At 32.5% G+C, this 23427-nt stretch overlaps 1 protein-coding gene across 2 annotated transcripts in view; it reads left to right on the top strand.

Annotated features, from left to right (window-relative positions):
• LOC142327297 (death-associated inhibitor of apoptosis 2-like) overlaps nucleotides 1-23427 on the top strand; it is a 71366-nt gene that overhangs the window by 5094 nt on the left and 42845 nt on the right. For both annotated transcript variants that reach the window (XM_075370207.1, XM_075370206.1), the window contains 2 exons: nucleotides 16667-16828; nucleotides 21370-21551. In XM_075370207.1, the coding sequence (XP_075226322.1) occupies nucleotides 16667-16828; nucleotides 21370-21551 (344 nt within the window). The remainder of the gene's footprint in view (nucleotides 1-16666; nucleotides 16829-21369; nucleotides 21552-23427) is intronic.

Below are 23427 nucleotides of genomic sequence, written 5' to 3'. Positions count from 1 at the left end.
TATAGTTTTCTGTTTGTCTATTTCAGAAAGACAGTTACATGTACATTCTACGTGTTTGAACAGTGATACTGGTATTTAATAAAATATTAAAGTTTAAAAATTGATTAATGACTTGTAGGCAAATTTCTTTAACCTTTAGTTACGCATATTTTGTCAAGCTTTAGTTCATAAGATTGCAATTTTGATATTAACTTAATTTAAGATTTTTTTCTAATGATTTATTTTCCTTCAAAATATGAAAATAGAAATTAAATTATATTTAATTTATATTTCTTATTATATACATGATGTCTAAAAAAGGTTGGTAGGTTAGAAAATTTAAAGAGGGAAATGGATAGGATAAATGTAGATGTAGTAGGAATTAGCAAAGTTCGGTGGGAAGAGGAAAATGACTTTTGGTTTCATAATGAACAAGAAGATAGGGAAGAGAGTAGAATATTTCAAAATGCATAGCGATAGAATCATTGTAATAAGGATAAAATTGAAACCTAAACTGACAACGCTTGTTAATGTCTATATACCTACAGGCGCCCATGATGACGATGAGGTAGAGTGTGTATATAAAGAAATTGATAAAGTAATTAAACACATAAAAGGAGATGAAAATTTAATAATAGTTGGAGATTGGAATGCAAGTATTGGAAAAGGCAAAGAAGGAAATATGGTGGGTGAATATGGGCTGGGCAAAAGGAATGAAAGAGGGGGCCAACTTATAGAGTTTTGCACGAACTACAATTTAGTAATTGCCCACACCTAGTTTAAGAATCATAATAGAAGAATATACACATGGAAAAAGCCAGGCGATATGCAAGGTATCAGGTAGATTATATCATGGTTACGCAAAGATTTAGAAATCAACTCGTCAACTGTAAAACTTACCCTGGAGCAGATATTGATAGCGACCATAATTTAGTGATAATGAAATGTAGATTGGGGTTTAAAAACCTGAAGAAAAGGTGTCAGATAAATCTGTAGAATTTAGAGAAGCTTGATGAAGAGGAGGTAAAGAAGATTTTTGAGGAGGACATTGCAAGAGGTCTGATAAAGTAGAAAATGTAGAAGAAGAATGGGAGAATGTTAAAAAGGAAATTCTTAAATCAGCAGAAGCGAACGTAGGCGGAACAAAGAGAACTGGTAGAAAACCTTGGAGTTCAGACGATATATTGCAGATGATGGATGAACGTAGAAAATAAAAGAATGCTAATGATGAAGAAAGTAAAAGGAACGATAGACAATTAAGAAATACTATAAACAGGAAGTGCAAACTAGTGAAAGAAGAGTGGATTAAAGAAAAGTGTTCAGAAGTGCAAAGAGAAATGATCATTGGTAAAATAGACTGAGCATACAGGAAAGTTAAGGAAACTTTTGGGGTACATAAATTAAAATCTAATAATGTGTTAAACAAAGATGGTACACCAATTTATAATATGAAAGGCCAAAGTCGATAGGTGGGTGGAATATATTGAAGAGTTATATGGAGGAAATCAATTAGAAAATGGTGTTATAGAGAAAGAAGAGGATGAAAGGGGAGAAGCAATACTGAGATGTGAATTTAAGAGAGCATTAAAAGATTTGAATGGCAGGAAGCCTCCTGGAATAGATGGAATACCTGTAGAATTATTGCGCAGTACATGTGAGGAAGCGATTGATAGATTATACAAACTGGTGTGTAATATTTATGAAAAAGGGGAAGTTCCATCAGACTTCAAAAAGCGTGTTATAGTCATGATATCAAAGAAAGCAGGACCAGATAAATATGAAGAATGCAGAACAATTAGCTTAACTAGCCATGCATCAAAAATCTTAACTAGAATTCTATACAGAAGAATTGAGAGGAGAATGGAGGAAGTGTTAGGAGAAGACCAATTTGGTTTCAGAAAAAGTATATAGGGACAAGGGAAGCAATTTTAGGCCTCAGATTAATATTAGAAGGAAGATTAAAGAAAAACAAACCAACATACTTGGCATTTATAGACCTAGAAAAGGCATTAGAAAGCGTAAATTGGAATAAAATGTTCAGCATTTTAAAAAAAATTAGGGTTCAAATACAGAGATAGAAGAACGATTGCTAACATTTACAGGAACCAAACAGCAACAGTAATAATGGAAGAATATAGGAAAGAAGCCGTAATAAGAAAGGGAGTCTGACAAGGATGTTCCCTATCCCCGTTACTTTTTAATCTTTACATAGAACTGGCAATTAATGATGTTAAAGAAAAATTTAGATCCCTAGTAACAGTACAAGGTGAAAAGATAAAAAGATGCTACGATTTGCTGATGATATAGCAATTCTAGCTGAGAGTAAAAATGATTTAGAAGAAACAATGAACGGCATGGATGAAGTCCTATGCAAGAAATACCGCATGAAAATAAACAATTACAAAATGAAAGTAATGAAATGTAGTAGAAATAATGGAGATGGATCACCGATTGTGAAAATAGGAAAATAGGTTATGGAGGTAGAAGAATTTTGTTATTTGGGAAGTAGAATTACTAAAGATGGACGAAGCAGGAGTGACATAAAATGCCACCAAATAGTACAGGTGAAATGAGCTTTCAGTCAGAAATATAATTTGTTTACATCAAAAATTAATTTAAATGTCAGGAAAAGATTTTTTAAAGTATATGTTTGGTGCGTTGCTTTATATGGAATTGAAACTTGGACGATCGGAGTACCTGAGAAGAAAAGATTAGAAGCTTTTGAAATGTGGTGCTATAAGAGAATGTTAAAAATCAGGTGGGTGGATAAAGTGACAAATGAGGAGGTGTTGCGGCAAATCGATGAAGAAAGAAGTATTTGGAAAAGTATAGTTAAAAGAAGAGACAGACTTATATCCCACATATTAAGATATACTGGAATAGTCGCTTTAATATTAGAGGGTCAGGTAGAAGGAAAAAATTGTGTAGGCAGGCAATGTTTGGAATATGTAAAACAAATTGTTAGGGATGTAGAATGTAGGAGGTGTACCAAAATGAAATGACTGGGACTAGATAGGGAATCTTGGAGAGCTGCATCAAACCAGTCAAATGACTGAAGACAAAAAAAAATATATTCGTGAGGTTGAGACTACAGGTGGGTTTGATCTTTGTTGTATAAACCCTTAGGCTGCACTATTTTGGTAAACTAGGCCAAGGGTTTTGAGTAGTAGTTTCCTTGTTAACTGACTTAGTCGGGACTGACGGGTAGTCGGTTAAACCGAAAAAAGTTTTTGGACCATTCCATTCCCATATCCCACGGAGAAACCTCAAACTTATGTGGCTAGAACATCAAGCAAAAAAAAAAAAAAATTAAGGCCCTATATATGACATACTTTTGATATAATTAACCCTATTAAAACTAAAAGGTAACGTATGATGGGTACTACCCCTTGATCCATCAGGCGGTAGAAACTGAGCCCTAATGTTATCTTCTACAAGCTTATTAGAAGCAGGATGACACAATTGTTCAGGCTTTTTCAGGTAAATTTAATTTTCTTAGTTGTTGTTTTACTTTAGGAACAAATTCATGTTGAAATCATTTTTTAAATAATGACATTCATCCAGCAATTTTTTTGTGCTGTGTAATACACCAGTAACATCTTTTTATTAATGTTTTTCAGTGACCTTGGATTTTTAAACTTTCCTACTAGAAAAAGTGGAAGTTTACAAGTCCCACTTGCATTACAGCTTATGGCTATAGTTCCAGTCTTTTGATTTTTTACATTCTGGAGCAGTGTATTCATGCTCAAATGGCCGTCATTTTATTTGGCAGCGCCTTATATATGAGCCCTGTCATATCAACATTATACAGTTGTTCTAAACTAACTTTTTCCATTGATGATTTTTTTTTATGAAGTTTATAAAGTTTTCTGCTGCAGCTTGGTCTGATAATTTTTGGCAGATAAGTTTTCGCCAGATGAATTTAATGGTATGGACTCCATAGCACTCTTTCCAGCGATTTAACCAACCATCCTTCGCTTGCTGTAAAGGAGTCTTTAATACAGCTGCTGCCAGCACTTCCTGAAGTGAGTTTTCCATTCAGAATAATAGCTTTTTCTGTTAACAAAGGTCTGCTGATAGTTGTTCTTTGTTTTCTTTCTTGAAGGAACCGCATCCACAGTGCCTCGTCTAGTAACTCTAGTACAGGTATTTTAAGGTACACCTTGACTGAAGAGCCATCTGGCTGCCTTGCTGTGTGCTATATGCTACAGTTTGTGAACGGTTTTTTCCCAATCATTAACCGTAGTTTCACCAACACCTAAATATAATGCAATGATTTTACTGATTGAATTTTATTTAATTGTTTTAATGCTCACAGTTTAGTTTCAGTCAAAACTACCTCATGTTTTCTCTTGCAGCTCGTAACTGTAAGTACAGGTAAAAAGTAAACTGTGTGGAATTTTAAAGGTTAGCTAAAACTAAAAAATTTGTAGCTGTTGATACATAAGAAACTGATTACACTATACTGAATAAATGAAATTATATAGGAATCTTACAGATTACTGTACTTCTTTCTTTCTTTTTCCTGTTTAGCCTGCGGTAACTACCGTTTAGATAATTCTTCAGAGGATGATATGTATGAGTGTAAATGAAGTGTAGTCTTGTACATTCTCAGTTCGACCATTCCTGAGATGTGTGGTTAATTGAAACCCAACCACCAAAGAACACCGGTATCCACGATCTACTATTCAAATCCGTGTAAAAATAACTGGCTTTACTAGGACTTGAACGCTGTAACTCTCGACTTCCAAATCATCTGATTTGGGAAGACGCGTTAACCACTAGACCAACCCGGTGGGTTACAAATTACTGTACCATACTGAACTTACACTAAAGTTTAATGAACAAAATACTCTATGCACTCTGTACATCTGTTAATTAAAAGGCAGTTATTTTTCATAACGCTATAATATATACGTACATGCTGTATAAAATAATTTTTCACTCTGTGGACACCACTTTACATCATACCATTCAAAACACAACTGATGTGGTGATTTTATGAGTCTTCATTTCAAGATTATAACCCAGTTATGATATCATCATGTTGAAAAAGTTTTTAAATAAAACCGCTTAATGTATCAATGGTGTGAAATTAATGTAAGAGATTACAGCGTAGATTTTTTATTTATGTCAGGCTAGCTGAGGAAATGTACAAATCAGACATGGTGTTATACAGTAGCGTATAAAGTCTACGTGTGTACCGTATTTTACATTTCATAAAAAATCTTTCCTTTGCATGTGGGTATAGCTATTATTACATGTAACTAATACAGTACTGTACTCTATAGGGTCTAATTACATTAAATCATATAAACTAAATCATAAAAAATAAGTTGAAAGATTAATTATTTTATAAAAAATTAGAGGGCCATTTAACCAAAGAGACAATTAAACTGTAATTTTAGGGGGTTCAGTGGTTAACCCGGAGAGTCAGTTAAACAGGGTACAGATAATGGGGGGACTACTGTAATTTATATTTTTATTAATTTATTTACAATTTTTTGATTACGTAGTATATGTGTACATAGTGTTACTGACAGTCATCATCATTAAAGTTTTATTATAGAACACTAAATTATTACTTAAGGAAAGCCAGCTTTAGTTACAAGTGAGAAACAAAAAAGCTGAAATTAGATAATTAACAATTTACAATATTTTAAAATTGAAGTACTTGTTAAAATAAAATTTTATTTAAAAGCCTCTTTTAATTAAATGGGCATTTGCAATATATTCATAAAAAAATGATAGCATCTTCTAATACAGGGTGATTCAAAGAAACGGGAAATTTAAAAAACTAAATAACGTTAATGAAAAATTTTTTTTTAGAAAATGAATTTTATTTCATGTAATTGTACAAATGTTGCCATTTTAGGATACATAAATTTTAGTTTATTTTTTAAAGATGACATCTTCCAGGTGACCTCCTCTTCTACGTAAACACTCACGAAGTCTCTTCGTTAAATCGTTCATGGTTTGATGTAACATCTCAACTGGAATTTCCGTAATTGCTTCTCGGATCTTTGCCTTCAGTTCTTCCGTTGTAGCAGGTCTACTGTGGAAAACTTTGCTTTTAAGGTGACCCCACAAAAAGTAATCGCAAGCTGAGAGATCAGGCGATCTGGGAGGCCATCTAATGTCACCATTTCATGAAATGACACGTCCAAACAATCGGCGTACAGCTGCCATCGATATTCGTGCAGTATGTGATGTTGCTCCGTCTTGTTAAAACCAGGCTGTGTTAAGAATCGGTGGAAATCTCTTTTGTTGTTCCACAACAAAGGTTTCAAGCACGGCTACGTAACGAGCCGACGTCACTGTAATCGCAAGACCGTTGTCATCCTCAAAAAAATAAGGGCCTATAACACCGTATAGATGATGTAGCACAACGGTCACTTTCTAGTTGTGCAACGGACGCTGGTGTAGCTGCGTAGGATTTTCTTGTGCCCAGTATCTGAAATTTTTCTTGTTAACAAATCCACTGAGGTGGAAATGCGCTTTGTCTGACAACCACAGTTCGTGAAGAAACTCTTCGTTATCATTTATCTTCTGAAGCATTACATTATAGAATTGTGCTCGCACAACTGCATCGTTCAGTCTCAATTCCTGGATGATCTGCAACTTGTAATGCTGGTATTGCAAGTCCTTCACTAACATTCTTCGAACACTTGAACTATGCAATTGTAAAGATGCTGAGAGACGAACGGATTGACCGATGTGGACTTCGTGTGACAGCATCTTGTAAAGCTTGAACATTCTGTGGTGTACGGACGGTTCGCCCACGGCCTGGAAGTTTCTTTTTCATTGCCGAACCAGTTTCCTCAAAATTAGATATCCATGTTTTAATTGCATGTGCTGATGGAACACAGTCGTGCCGTCCCAGATTAAAATGACTGCGAAATTCTCTACGCGCTCCCGCCACACTGACATTGTTTTTGTAAAATGCTTTGATAGCAAATGCACGTTGCGCACCACTCCAAGGATCCATGAAAACTAAATGGCAGGTTAGGTTAGAGAGGCTGGCGCCACTTATCAAGTGGTACCAATGCCCACAGCTACCAACACAACTTTCAAAATTTCCCGTTTCTTTGAATCATCCTGTACATCCAAAACTGTCTTAATTAGGAATCTTTTTAACTACTCAGTAGCAGTTAATTCCCTTAATTTTTTTAACAGTAGCTTGGTGGTTTAAACAAATATACTGAACATTTACATATAATAAATGCACTATTTAGTCTACTTCTGTAAAATTTAATCACAAAACCTGACCCCAGCAGTTAACTAATTACACAAAAACAAGTATAGAAACTAAAAATTGCATTATTAATCTTAAATGTTCACGAAACAAAAGAAAATCTTGACAAATTTAGACTCCAAGGAATTAAAAAATTATTAGTGGCATAAAATACTGGTTTAAAAACCACTGCCTCATCTTTTTTCTGAACTGTTTTTTTGTTTTTTATATTTTTTTCTTCGGTTCTAGTAGCAAATAAAATACATTTTTTGAACCTGTGAGTTGAAAAGCTTTCAAGAGCATAAACTACTTGGGAAACTGGACACATTGAATTTCTGTACATAACATTAAAAGCTTGTCCGTTTGTCAGATTCTTATTAAGAGAGTAGTCTAAAATATATGATAATAAAATAGTCAAAGGGACATTACCGTACTTAGAGACTTAAAAGGTGCCCTAATTGGTTTATTAGCTAATATTCTAACTCTATTCTGAATGCATTCTTAGCTTAATTTGGATTACTTATTATTAGAATGCAATATTTACAAAAAGAATAAGCAAAGTATATAATTAATTAAATGGATAAAGCCTTTTGAATCTTTCAGAATTTCATTGAAAAGGCTGAATTCATTTTCTTGCTTAGTTGTATGATGTATTCTATTAGTTCCATTGTGTGATCTTTCCGTTTGTTCCTTTCTAGCTAATATGGTTGCATTATTAATAGTCAATTAGTTACTTTTAAACAGGTATAAAATGTATATATCCCACCATGCTTTCAAATATTTCAGTTGTTATCAACTAAACTCATATCTACAGGAAAACATTAATATTTTCCACGTTAAATCATTAATGTAAACAATAGTTACTTTCTGTAATTTACCATTTTGTTCATATCAATGAAGATTTATTGCACGATTTTTATACCGCGTAATATTAGTTCCCAGTTCCTTCCTCATTGTTTTCAGATTATATTATGCCATTAAGATTTGTTATTTAGTGAAAATGAGTTTACATTTTACAGTCGATAGGATAATAACATACAGGAATAATTTTGGTAATGAAATTTGTTAAATATGAAATTTTCATTCTTTTTTGTTAATTTTTAGCATTGTTTGATAGTAGTTTAGTTTAAATTGAATAGTATGCTTAAAAGATTTGTTTATTTTCAGAATTTTGAAGTCAGATTCATTGCTCAGTTTTTATATGAACATCCATTTTGTTATTTACCTTAGCTTGGCAACAGAACATAGATAACTATTCTTTGTTAATTTTGACATTGAAATTAACCCTTGCTAAGTATAAGAGACCAATAAATTTAGATTAGTTGAATAAGTAAAAATTCTTTTTATTGAATTTTTTTCTATTACAGTCAAACCTCCATATAAGAAAATCGAAAATCCTGGAAAAAATCTGTTAAATAGAGGTTTTTATTATATAGATGTAACAAGAATTCCCAGTCTAATTCTTTTTACAAATGTTTTATCCCGTTTTATGATGAATTAAAATTAAGTACAGTTATTTTTTTAATAGCACTGTAGAAAAAAAAATGTGTATGTATTTTTTTTATGTTATGTGTTACAGATACAAAAGTATGTATCTCAGGTAAGGACATACCTTGTACTTTGAATGGATGTAGGCTATTCTTAAAAGCTTGTTGTATTCAGTTGTATGTTAACTGTATTTTTATTTCTAGCACATAATTTTTTCACAATGATAACTCAAAAAATGAATACACTAACATTTTTTTTTTAAATTGGTTAAAAAAGCACTAATCCTAATGCATTCTTTAGTTTTTGATAGATACTGATAGGTAATGTTTACAGCATATAATTTTTAATACATTATTAATTTATTACTCAAAAAAATGAGTAATTTTCATTTGTTTTCTGTGTTTGAATAAGGTACTATGTTCAAAAACGATTCACATATACTTAAATACTCAAAAATATTGTTAGGTACTTCATCCCGGAGCTGTAGTCCAAGTCTGCTTGTTTTAATTCACCAAAACCTCATCATCAGTAGGTTTTCTCTCCTTTTGCTAGTCTTTGCAATTTTTGTCATCATCAGCTCTTCTTCAACTGGCTCAGAGGACTTACCAACACTATGAAGTGTGTCTTCATCTGGAAAATCAGAAACAATAGTAACCTGTCCATCAGCAGTGACAAAATCTTCCAGTGAAACTTCGTTACTGGACATTTCCAGTTGTTTGGAATAAATTCCAGTGACTTTTTAACTGCACTAGTGCTATATGATCTTTATTCCGTACTGAAACCAGCTTTACAAAAACAATGGAATATTGTTTCATTGCTAACATCATTGGTCCATACTTTTCATAATTCAGAAATGTACCTCCAGAAGTCAACAATATTATCAGGGATAGTCTCATTATTTTCTACAATATATTTCAACTTTTTTCAGAATTCTTTTTTGGTAGTGCAGTTTAAGATTTTTAATTACCCCCTGATCCATTGAACCATTTGAACTGACTACTTTCAGTCTGGATGAGTGAATGAGAGAAGGAATGCATGCACTGCTTCATGTTGTAAACAAGAATGCACAGCAACTGTTATAAGTGTATGTTTATATATTTTTTTCAAATAAAGACATTGAAAATCAATTTTAGACTTCAAATAATGGCAACTGCTGCTTGCAGCCATTTTTTTTACATTCAACCATGTGTTATCATGTACAGAAAAAATTAATCAGCAATTTAGTATATAATTTTTTTGAAAAACACGATGAGTGTAAATAATTAACAATAACATACCTATTCACACCAGGCAACTTGGAGGTTACAGCTGACTGAGAGCTGGCAACCGTTTTTTTTTACATTCTTCACATCATTTTCTTTTAAATGATGTTTACTTCTCTTTAAAAAAATATAGCTGCAATTCGTTAAAATAAATTAATTACAATATATTTAATTTAAGGTAATTGTGGCCAATTTTTGCTAGACAATCCGGCAGTAATATATTAAATTATCATTAATCATTCATTTAAATCAAGTTTCTTTAAAAAACACAGGTAGCTGCAGAAATCAGCTGCCGGATCTTAGACCAATAGTTTTATTAAAATGTCACGGTGCAGTAAAAAATTTGTAAAATTGAGGTTTTCGTAATATCGAGTTTCAACTGTATTATTATGAGCCATCAAATTTTGAATAAAACTTTTATAAAATTTATGATATAAAAAATTTTGTTAACACGGTTGTAGTATGCAAATTACATTTCTTATCACATTATCTCTTCTGATTTATTATTATTCATATTATCTATTCTCCTTAATTCTTGTTTACTTCTACTGAAGGTGCATCCAGTATGGATAGTTTTACCTTAAGTAATTTTTTTCATAATCTCACATGACATTTTTTTTTTAAAGTTAAAACTTGTATTTGTAATGTATATAAATAAACAATACAAGATTCCTGACAAATTTTACAGGTTTAATCTTGTATTAAAACAATAAAAAAAATTTATATAAAAATTAGGTTCAGAAATGCTTACTTTTTATATGAAGGCTACTCAAAAAATTTCCCTCTTTCTGACCTCAAATGTAAAGTACTGCAGTTCTACACTTACACAAATATAAGTTTAATTAATTTTTTAGATGTAGTTTACATAAAGAATTAAAAAAATAATTTGTCCCATTGTTCTGCATTGATTACTTTTTTGAAAAATCCCTGTGAAATGTAATCTATAAATAGTTGCCTCTAATGTAACTTTTTCAATTTTTTTGAAGAGGAAAATTACAAAATATATTTTCCTCTAGTTATTGTAAATGTTCCACTTTCTCTCCACCACGGAGTGGAGAGACATTAAATAGAGTTAGTTAATGATACTTTAATTCTTTTAAGTTATATTATTATCAATATACGATTTCATTTCATACATTCCGTATTTAAAGGTTAGATTGTTTAAATTAGCTATTTCATTAATATTTTGTATTAATCTCAATGTTGATACTGCACCAATAAAATTAGGTCATTTTATGTAAATTTTAATGTGTAATTGTGGGTCATGGTATGCAAATTACAGCAAAGAAATATTAGTCATTATATTTCATAACAAATGTTGTATGTTAGTCATAATGCTAACTAGTTAAATAATTTAAAATTGCATCACAGTACATCAGGAACTGATTTTGGATTTTAATGTAAGGAAAAAAGTTCTTATTACATATATTTGTTCTTAAGTGCTTTATTTCTTAGTTACAGTTGGTAAAATATTTCACCTTGATTACTTCTCAAAGGGCAAAATGAAGCCATACTGAAAATTATTAGGATACAAATTAAGTGGCAAATTTGGTGGTTTACATGGTTTTTAATGTGAACAAACCAGTTAGGGTGGTTTTTAATTTTTTGTGGTTATATAAGGTCTGCTCAGAAAATTAATTTTTTTAATATTTATTATTAATTTTACAGATTACTGTTCCTTGCCTCCATCAAAGTACTCCCCTTCCCTATTCAACACACTTTTCCCAGCTGTGTTTACAGTTTGTGAAGCTGTCCATTTGAAATGGCCTTTAAGGTTCATGATGAATTTGCTTTAATATCATCAGTAGTTACAAAACCGTGTTCTTTCATCACTGATTTTAATTTTGAAGATAAGAAAATCGCAAGGAATCAGGTCTGACGAGTAGGGATGCACAAAACTAATGAATTGACATAGCTGAGTTGTGCGGGCACATTGTCATGGTGAAGGTATTGTGAGTTGTCTCTCCACAACTCTGGTATCTTTTTGCGGATTTTTTCATGTAACCATTGTAAAATAATGCCTTCATAGTACGCACAGTTCACTGTTTCACCTTGAGGTAAGAATTCAAAATGCACAGTTCCATTAAAATTGAAAAAAACAGAGAGCATCATTTTGACATTGGATCGTGACTGACATACTTTCTTGAGCTTGGAGATGTTTGGCAATTCATTGTGATGATTGAACCTTTATCTCTGTGTTGTAGCCGTAAAGCCAGCTTTCATCTCATTGTGATTCTTTGCATGAATGTTCATTGTCATTGTTTTGTTCATTTGACAAACGTCCACTTGATGTTTTTTTTTTGTTTTTTGGTCATCATCAAATGAGGAATAAACATTGCTGCAACTTGATGCATGTTCAATTTTTCAGTCAAAATTTCATTGGCATGATCCAATCGAAATGCTAACCTCTTCTGCAAGTTCTCTGACATTCAATCGGCACTCATTGTGTACGATCCGGAGTATCATGTTCGTAAACTTGTTCAAAAGTTGAAATGTTTCTCTGAAAGTTTTCCCCAGTTTCACATTAAATTTTACGTTGTGTCATTGCTTCTAGAAATTGCTACTAACATTTAAACACATTGCACTCAGACAACATTAACATGAAAACTAAACGAGATGGAATACACTCAGACAACATTAACATGAAAACTAAACGAGATGGAATAGTCCAAGAACATGTAGTTAACAGAGTAGTTTATGTGGAACACAATGCTGCCAACCACACGTCTCTAAATATTGATATTGGCATGTAATTAAAAATGTTCAGTTATTTTCTGAACAGATCTCATATTGATGTGTTGATTAAAAAAAAACCACTATCATTATTTAACTTTATTCATTATTGTTACGATAATTATTCATTATCCACTCGCTCAACGTGATCATCGGTTGACACTCGCTTCCTTCCCTGACTGCCTCCATCATGAACATTTGTACGTCCTGCTTTAAAGTTCCTGCTCCATTGTCTCACTTTGCTGTCACTCATTGAAGTTTCACTGTACATATTACTTATTCGTCTATGAATTTCAGCCGCATTACACCCCTCAGCCTGAAGAAATCGAATTACCGCACGCACTTCACAGTTGGCGGGAGATGCTATTGTTGTAGACATGTTTATATGCTAACTGTGTGTTCAGAACTAAACGAAGTGACACAGCGAGATTGAAGGCCATACTAGAGACGTTGCGCAACACATATACGCAAAGCTTTATCTGATTTTTGTGCAGGTTTTATTTCGTGACCGATCGGACCTTGAAAAAAAAAACCCTCATATTAACATTTACCTCTACATCTACAAAAATTTGTTATTTTTAACGTTTACAGTAAGTTTAATGAATCATAAATCTCTTTTTGTTGCTTGATGATGTCACTATTTAAGTTAAGCTTGAAGCTTGTGTGTGGAATGGAATTTTGTAGCATATGAAAAATGCCATACTAGACCAGGATTCAAACGTAGGAACGCCACAATGATCAGCAATTTTATTTGGTTTAAAATGATTAAATATTCATTTTTTAAGTAAATGAATTTCTTTATTATTAAGTAATGAAGAATAAAATATTGAGGAGGACATCGTGTATTTGAGTACATATTAGATTAAAGGTTGAAAAATATAAGAATCTTGAAGATGTCTATTATTATTAATAATTCTTACCTTTCATGAAGTACTCACATACTATGGTGGTGGATCACTCTCAAAACTTACTACTTTTAAAATAGTTCTTGTAGAACTTTCAGAATTTTGTACGGTCTGTGTGTGAATTTTGTTTAATATCTTATCCCATAATAGATTTGAGAACTGTATAAGCAGAAAGGTGTTTCCATACTTTCTTAGAGAATTTTAGTTTGATAAAAAAAAAAAAAATTGCTGGACGAAGCTCAGGTGGCTGAGAAAGGAATGTTTTCTTAGTTTTTGCCAAAAAAGTAAAAAATGTTTCTTCATTATTCGGTTCTTCTTCCCATACTATTTTGAGATTACAACAGTTTGTCTTTGTAGGAACCCTTGATGCAAAACACCTTTAATATTAAAAAAAACCTGTTGCCATGATTTTCACATTTTACTTTATCTCTTATATATTTTAGTCTTGCTAATTATTTTTCATCCATTTTGATTACATTTTTTATTCTGCGTAGAATTCGTAAACATGCATTTTATGTCTATTGTAATTCTTTTTAGAAGGTTCTCATTTTAATTAGCATAGACTAATAGTTATTGATAAAACTTTATATGGCAATGTAGATTGATAAGAACTGATATGGCAATGCAATTGATTTTTCTTAAAAGTCAGTCGTAGGTTAATTTTTTCAACTACAGAGGTATGAAAATTATTAGAATAATTGTAAATATTTTATGACATGTATCTTTTTTGTAGTATGTATCATTTTGCATCTCTTAAAAATGATTTGGTGTATATATTTTTTTAATTTTGACTGGTTTCAACTTGAGAAAACATTTTCATAAATGTCATGTTATCATTACTGAATAGAGAAATCAACTGGTTAACAAACAATTTTCAAAGTGAGGTTATGTTATTTTTTGGTGTTACAGTTTTATTTCATGTTGTTACAGATTACCAGGAGATTTTTGTGCCGTTTTTAAAGTTTTACCATAAATTTTCACATCTTTTAAGTTAATTGTTGTACTCTATACATCTTTGTGAGTTAAGAATTTTTAGACAATGGGCAAGACAAGTGATTTTTATTTTAGAAAGCTGGCACGGCCAAGTGTCTTCTGCAATTAAAACAATATATGCAAGAAGTGGTAGGTTAAAAATTTTGCAAACATCTCTGTGTAGATTGAAGAAGTCTTTAGACTCTGGCACTGAATATTCACTCTCTCGTGTAGGAAAATGTGGTCAGAAAAATAAATTTAGCCCAAGAGCAGAAGGGAAACAAATTAAAATTGCTAAGAAAAACAGAACAGCCACCAGCAAACACTTGAAAATGAGTGGAGTGAGTGTTTGTGATTCTTCAAGTATTGATTGCTGCTGGACTATTTTTGAAATCACATCTGAAATGGCAAAGAAGAGGCTTGCTTGGGCCAAGTAAATACAAGTACAATTCAGAAACAACTGTAGCAAGGTAAGAAATACTAAGTTTCCTTTATTAAATTTAAAGTTTCACTTTTTCCAAAAAAACGTGCAGAGTATTGAAAAGTATTGACTAAAGTTTTAACAGTACAACTGCTGTAGGATTTTTTTTTAATGTTTGCTAAATTGTGATTTATACTGTAATGAAGGACATTTTTATCTTTCAGGTTTGTTTTTCTGATGAATCCATGTTTGAAAAAATCAAAAGAAAGCAGTCAGTATGTAAGGAGAAGTTCTGATCAAGAATTCTCGCCTCAGTCCATAGCATTAACAATCAAACATCCTACCCTGGTGATGGTTTGGAGTGTAATCTCAGCTCAAGGTTTATGCATTTTGAATGGTATATTAATCAGCATCAGTACAAAAAAGTACTTGAAAATAGGTTATTATCGCTTGAGAAATGGTTCCCAGATAATGACTTCGTATTCATGCGTGATGCTACACCGTGCCATAATACTAAGTCTGTTACAAGGTTTTTAACTGTAAACAACATAAAAACCCTGAATTGGCCTGGAAATAGATCAGATATGAACCTTCTAGACAACCTTTGGTCCATTGTGAAGAGAAGAAAATTAGCATTACAACAAAGATCAATCTATAATAAAACTTATTAAGATTTGGCACATGATGATGAAATCAAAGACACTCGTAAAAAATTTGTGGAAAACATGCCAAAACACATTGACTCTCTCACAAAGAGCAAAGAACTGGATACTAATGTGTTTTTAATTTTAAGTAAAGGAATGATACTCTTTTCTTTTTTTTCAAAGATTCCCAATTCTAATAATTTTCACACCTCTGTACCTGATTTATTTTTCATAATGTTGAGACTTATATGGTCATTGTGGTTTTGCACTATTTACTGGAGCGTATCTTAACATACAACTTAATGAACTCACACATGAACATCATCATATGATATTGAAGGCCGATCTTCATCTGTTGACTGACACCTTACATCCCAAAACTATTCATAACAATCTGTACAGATCATGCACTGATAAATATAAGCTTAATTCAACATTTCACATCTCTCAGTAATTGTTTTCTTAAGTTTTAAGCAATTTTAGTGTTGATTCACTGCATTTAATATCAGCCATCTTGAATATCATAAAACATGTTAAATAAATGTAAAGAGACAGCTATAGCTTAGTAAATGTCCATCGTAGAATCATGAAGTTGATTAATCATAAAACAAGCTACTATGAAGTACCATTTACAGTATAATACTGTGACTTTACAATGGCAGCATATTTAGAACTTTTTGAACAAACTCATTTACTTTAGTTATTAGTACCAATGCATTACTTCCTACTTTGTGTAGGAGAAAGGAATCAACTTGGCTGTAACTCTTAACTTATACCTTATTTAGGATTTTTTTTTACAGTTGAAGAGTAAAATGAGATAAAAATTAATGCTTTCAGGTTGTAAGTTACAATTTTATTGCAACAAAGAAAAAGAAGAAGAAAAGTCTATTATATGTTTGTGGGAGATTTGTTTTAGTGCAATTAACCAAAGATAAGGAAGGAGTTTTTTTACAGCAGTTATAGAAGATTGTATAGGAAAAATTAAATCTCTTCTCTTTTGGCTTATGTTCATTGTTTTTTGTTTTTAGGTGATTCTGTTAGTTTGAGAGATCTTGGTGTGCAATCCCATAAAAGAGCTAAACACCCTAAATATTCTATGCATGAAGCGCGACTTCAAACATTTGTCAACTGGCCGGGTGATGTTCTTCAGACTCCAGATGATCTTGCTTCAGCTGGATTTTATTATGCAGGTATTTTGTGAAATAATGTGTTTATGTATTCTTCAGCTGCTTTTTGTAGTAAGTTATTTTTAAAAGATTTAATCATTTTAAAATTTTTCTGTGTTTAATTCTAAATTTGATATGTAAAATTTTAGTAATTTATATACCTACACAGAAATTATAGTTGTATTTATTTAAGTAAGGCTACACTAAAAAAACTGAGTGCAAAGTTGTAATACTTTCCTGGCTATGGTTATTTGTTCTTAGATTGATAACATGAAAAAGTTACCCAAGATTTTTTTTGCTTTATGGGTAATTTATGATAAAATGATCACTATATGTTAAAATAACCAAAAAAAGTTTTAAAAATTCAAGTAATTGATAGTAATTTTTCTCTTCTGCTGTCCCACCTCCAAAATCACCTTTCAAGAAACTTTTCCTACATTTACTGTGTTAAATAGTAAAAACTAAAAAAAAATTCTACTGAAAAATGTACAACCAATAAAAGTTTCCTAAGATTTCTTTTTTGTGTATGGGGGAGGGTGAATTATGATGAAATTGTATTGTAATATTAATATTAAAGATTAAGTAGTAATCTTATAATATTAAGTTTTAATCAAAAACTTTTTAAAAAGTTCAGAAAATTGATATCTTTGAATTTTTATCAGCTCCCCCATCCTCAATATTGTTCTCAGAGTATTTTTTGGGGTCACTTGCACCACTAGTATGCCTAGGAAGACATATAAATCAGTTAAAAAATATGCAATAAATAAAAATGTAGCTTTTTCAATTTTGAGAAATTTTACCCCCTCCCACCACCTGGAAATATTGATCTCAAAATTTTACAACAAATTTCCTCATATAAATGAATTTCTGCACCAAATTTCATCAAAATTAGTGTATCGAGTCAAACATTATCAAGCTTCAAAATGTCAGTATATGTAAATATGAACATTATTCTTCACTTTTTTTGGTTTTTGGAATCCTGGGTCATGAATTATCAAGAAAAACAAAACCCCCATTTTTACCCCATTTTTTGACTGATTACCATACTTTCCTCTTTACACCATAGCTCTAGAGCATTGATTCTCAAACTTTTTCACCCACCACCAACATTGAGAATCAAAAATTTCCTAGCACCCCCTTCTTCTTCTTCTTTTTCCTGTTTAGCCTCCGGTAACTACCGTTTAGATAATTCTTCAGAGGATGAATGAGGATGATATGTATGAGTGTAAATGAAGTGTTAGTCTTGTACATTCTCAGTTCGACCATTCCTGAGATGTGTGGTTAATTGAAACCCAACCACCAAAGAACACCGGTATCCACGATCTAGTATTCAAATCCATGTAAATATCAGGAAAACATCATTTTTGCCTTTTTTTAATCAGCCATCGCCTTCCTAGATCGCTTGAAGGCCCCCAATTTTCTGTAGGCTTTCTACCACCCCCCTCTGAAGGCCTCCAGCGCCCACAAGGGAACTATCACCCACTTTGAGAACAAATGCTCTACAGTTATGATGCCAGGAAATTAAAAATAGCAGAAATTATGTGTGAAGAGGTTGATGGAAAACAGATAATATAAAAAATAATGGTCATTACTACTTGAACTGTTAACTTACTGGCCTGGTTTTTTCATTGAGCCTTTTACTATTTGAGCCATCCACAGTTAAGTGAGATTATTTTTTATTTTTCAGTTTTTTGTTATTACAGTAGACTAGTGATTATCCAAGGTAATTGGGACCAAGATTGCCTTGGATATGGAAAAACAATATGGAGGTTAGGTGCTATTGGGCTAAAAATAATAAAAAAACTAGTTAAAAATGTACAGAATTAGTTTATTGCAAGAAAGAATGTAAACATAAATACAGACCTGTAAGCATATAGAAACAGGAGAATTTTTTTAAAAATTCTGATTTTTAAGTCAACCTCTGTGCTCTCTTAGACGATGTGATGTTACCCCAATGCTGTAGAGACAGTATATCATGTGGCATGCACTCTTCCTATTGCTCTGTGTAAGCAAGAATGGCTTCAATTGCTTTCAGCCTAACAGAGTGTAATATCTTTGGGGGTTATCTCCTCTGTATCATGTCCTCTTCACTATTTTTAGCATTATTGACCACCCTATTGATAATTGCCTCATCAGTGATCTCCATCTGCACACCTTATTGCACCAATCATGAATATCTTCACTGTTGATTTGATCTTCAACAGATAGCTCATTGGCTAGTTGCACTAGTTAACTTGCATTGTCCTGTTCTGGCATTTTATTGGAAATTCTTTCTAAGCCAAATAAATTCTTCCAAGATTTTTGAATGGTAGTGGTTTTCACCACATCCCACGCTGAACCAATCCAATATGCTACATCTTTTAGTGTTACTTTTTTTTGAGCCTCCATAACAGTAATTCCTTCGTCTAATCTTGCAATCAACATCTGTAGTAGCCTTTGAAGGTAATTTCTCTTCATCATTTCTAGAGCCCCTTGGTCTAAAGGTTGTATAAGTGGTGTCACATTAGGAGTAGAAATATGACTAATATCACCACTACATAGTTCTTTGGCATCTAGGTGAGACAGTGCATAGTTCAATAATAAAATAGCTTTCCTGGGGAGCTTACTTTTCTTTAAAAATGCTTTAGAGGTGGGAACAAATTCATTAAAAAACCAGTCACTAAAAATTTGGCTTTCTATCCATTCACTTCTTTCATTGCAGTACATTGTTGGCAGACAGTTGACTTCGATATTTTTAAAGGCCCATGGGTTTTTAAATTTTCCAATAAGCAGAGGCCTTAGTTTCAAAAAAACCATAAGCATTGCAGGTAGCCAGAATTGTGACTCGCTCTTTACTTTTTTAAATCCAGGAACATTTTTTTCAGATTTTGCTTATAAGGTTTTTGAAGGTTGCATTTGAAAGTTAAGATCAGTCTAGTCAGAGATAAAAATTTAATCAGATGTTAATCCTTCCTTGAAAACAATTTCTTCGATTTTAGACTGAAATTCTGCAATTGCAGATGAGTCAGCTGACAGTTTCTCCCTACTAATATTCAGCTGCCTTGTACCATATTTCTTCCACCTGACAAGCCACCTATCACTGCAGTGAGTGTTTCTTCGCCGTCATTAAACACCTTGTGGAATTCAAGCACCTTAGTTTGAAGCATTGGCCCACTTATACGACTTCCCATCTCTTGCAGCCATGAGAGCCACAGAAAAAATACCTCAGGCATCCGCTCTTAGTTGCCCTGTTCAAAGTTTTTTGACTCAAACCACCGACTCCACTCACACTTTTGTTTACAAATTTTTCAATTTCTTTCGAGTTAAGTCTCCAATCCCTAATGGTCACTTCTCCAACTTTGGCAGCGACCTTTTTAATTGACTTGCCATTGTCCCAACTGTTTTATCACAAAAAATTTCATTTTAAGAGAAACTACAACTCTATTCTGTTTTCTACTCAGAGCACAACACAGAATTCAGTAAGAGTACAAACTTCAACTCACTAACACAACTACATTTAGTGCAAGTGCAAAGATAACTGAAACTGACAGGTGAACCCAATAAGGTACTTTTCTTATTAAATGGAGGCCATCTGTTTTCAGAAAGAAGAATGATGTTTTTAAAAAAAAAACTCAAGCATTTACACTCAGTATAGGCCTTCATTTATATCATACAAAATTTTCAAAATTTCATGAACTACTTTTGTGCTTGAACAGAGTCCCAAAACAACAATGTCGCTGAGGAGCTTGTTGAATATTTTGCCTCCGGCCACTGATCGCCACATGTATTCAGCCAGATACGAATCTAAATAACCTTGGCCCTAACTTGACCTTGACCACAATAAGCGCCAATCTATTAAGAAGAGTATTTTCTTCAACATAGATAGCAAATGAACCTCAACCTAACAGTCACAGTGCGCTCTGTTAGGATGGCTCCCATTTAATCAGAAAGTATCCCCATAAATTCTGAACTTGGTAGGAGAGTAGACCTTGGATGATGTAGCATATAAACATCGCTTCTTGCTGTGATTCTTTTAATGTAAACCATAATAAAGAGATGCTCCTTCTTGTTATAAGAGCAGTTTAGTCTAGGTTCTGGGTTGTGGCATTACCATATCATGCTATTTGTTTATATAATTGTTACTACCTAGAGTTGTAAAATGAATAAAAAATATAACTAATTATGCTTTTGGGCTACACTGTATCTATTGATAATGTTTGTTTAATAACTATAATGCACGTCCTTTATAGATTTTTTTTTGCCAAAGTTCTTGAGTGTTTTTCCCTTGGTTATTTCATCTCGGTAAACATTTATCATTGCTGTTTCTTTGATTGTAGTTATTTGTTGAAAAAAAAGCAATTTTGGGGGATATGTATCATAATAAAATCTTTTTTATTGTAGCTGTTATAGTTTATTGAAGCTTTAATTAACTTACTTTATTCACTTATTAAGATTATTTCTAGATGGGAAAAATTTCAATAAAAAAATCTTTCCTGTTTGAAAGGAGGTAAGTGTGATAAATATTTTTTTTTTTTTATTTCACTGCACATTTTGTTTTTAAAGCAGTCACTATTTATTTAACACAGGTTGTGGTGATCAAGTAAAATGTTTTCACTGTGATGGCGGTCTTCGGATGTGGGATCCTCATGATGATCCGTGGGTAGAACATGCCAGATGGTATCCAGAATGTGGTTATATAATACTTGTTAAGGGTCAGTCATTTGTAGAAAATGTATTAAAAGATTATCCACCATTAGATGCTGAAGAGGTATGTACAGGCGGTGCAATGAATCTTGATGCTTGGTTCCACGGCAGCAACTACTCCAATTCAAATCATTCTACTATCCTTTTAGCATGACTAACATTTGCTTCATTATTTAACAGCGAATGGGGCGTAGTTGAGATAAAACATATCTTATCTTAATTTTTCATTAAAGTACAGGGTGATTACAAATGATTCATTGGGTTTTAAAAATCTGTACTTAAAAAGAAGTACACATAAAATTATGAATGATAGATGAAAATAAAAGAAACTGTCTAAGTTTCAGGCATACCTATGGCCTCCATTCATCACATGACACACATCTATGCGGTCGTCCAGTTCAGCTCACACACGTGTTAACATATCCCTATTGATGGTCATAAATGCAGCTGTAATGCATTTCTGTAGCTCAGCTAGAGTTATTCGGTGTGGTGGCATGTAAGCACAGTCTTCAACATATCCCCAAAGGAAAAAAATCTAAACCAGGAGGCCATTTTAAGAGCACTAAGTCATCATCTGTACATCACTCGATCCAGTGGCGTGGGAGTTCTTCATTCAGGAAGCCTCATATTTCAGTGCCAGTGAGGGACTGCCAGTGAGGCAAAGCCCCATTTTGTTGTGATACAAAGTTATTGGAGTCATCTTTCAATTGAGGAAACAATATCACAACTGCATCATATTGAGGTATGAAGTACTCGTCATGTTATTCTCTGAGAAGAAAAATGGTTTGTACACCTTTGTTTTAGAAATTGTGCCAAAAACATTAAGTTTTGGGAAATTACATTCACGTTCTACAGAATTAGATTGTTCAGTACCTCATACCCTGACGTTATGGTGATTCATCTTTCCATTTAAGTGAAATGTTGCCTCGTTTCTAAACACCAGACGGTTAGCAGAATTATCATCCTCTATAGCTTCCTGCATGTCATTACAAAATTTGTATCGTTTGTTTAAGTTATTTGGTTGTAATTTTTGTAATAACTTTAAACAATACGGTTTCAGTCGTAATTTAGTTTACAAAATATTCCAGACAGTTGGCTGCAAAATATCAAGTTCACTACTAGCATGTTGAGTTGAGTTCTTTGAGCTAGGAATGAAACTTGCCCTAACTCTCTCCACTGTTTCATCTGAAATGCTTGGGCATCTGGTGATTTTACCTTTGAACAAAAAAACCAGTAGCTTTAAACTGTCGATACCATCTTAGAATGCTTTGGTGGCCGGTGGTTCTGTTTCAAACCGTCTCTGGAATAAATGCTGCATGGTAACAATCGATAAACATTTCTCATACTCTAAGACACAGAATGTTGCGTAGACGCGATTTTAGAAACTGAAACTTTTCTGCTACCTGTCTGTGATCACTTTGAATCGCCTGAAACTTGGACAGCCTCTGTTTATTTTCATGTATCATTCATAAATTTATGCTTGCCACTTTTTTAAATACAGATTTTTAAAACCCAGTGAATCATTTGTAATCACCCAGTACTTTCACAGGATCCTGCATCCCATGAATATTTATTGAAATAATTCCATTATTGCATAAAAATTTTAAAATAAAAATACTAAAATAATGAAAATTGCCTATTAATCTATATGGATGCTGTTATCTGTTGCTGTTTTTATAAGGTCGTCTGCCTCAAACACTGTCTGATGATTTATCAAATTGAAATTTTGTGTATTTATAAATTAATATTGCCCTAATATACTTAATTTAGTAAGTATACGTAATTTATTGTCATCTTTATTAATTTCTAAATTTGTGTTTGTGTCTAAAATGGAATGTTTATTGTTTATTAGATACTCTGCCATATTAGATAAACCTAAATTATTATTGATATAATTTCTGTTACGTTCAAGAAATCTAATTTTAAAGCATCTATTTGTT

Source organism: Lycorma delicatula, chromosome 7, assembly GCF_047948215.1.
Source record: "Lycorma delicatula isolate Av1 chromosome 7, ASM4794821v1, whole genome shotgun sequence".
Lineage (NCBI taxonomy): Eukaryota > Metazoa > Arthropoda > Insecta > Hemiptera > Fulgoridae > Lycorma > Lycorma delicatula.
Note: the sequence above shows the minus strand (reverse complement) of the source record. Positions and strands in the feature narration are given on the sequence as shown.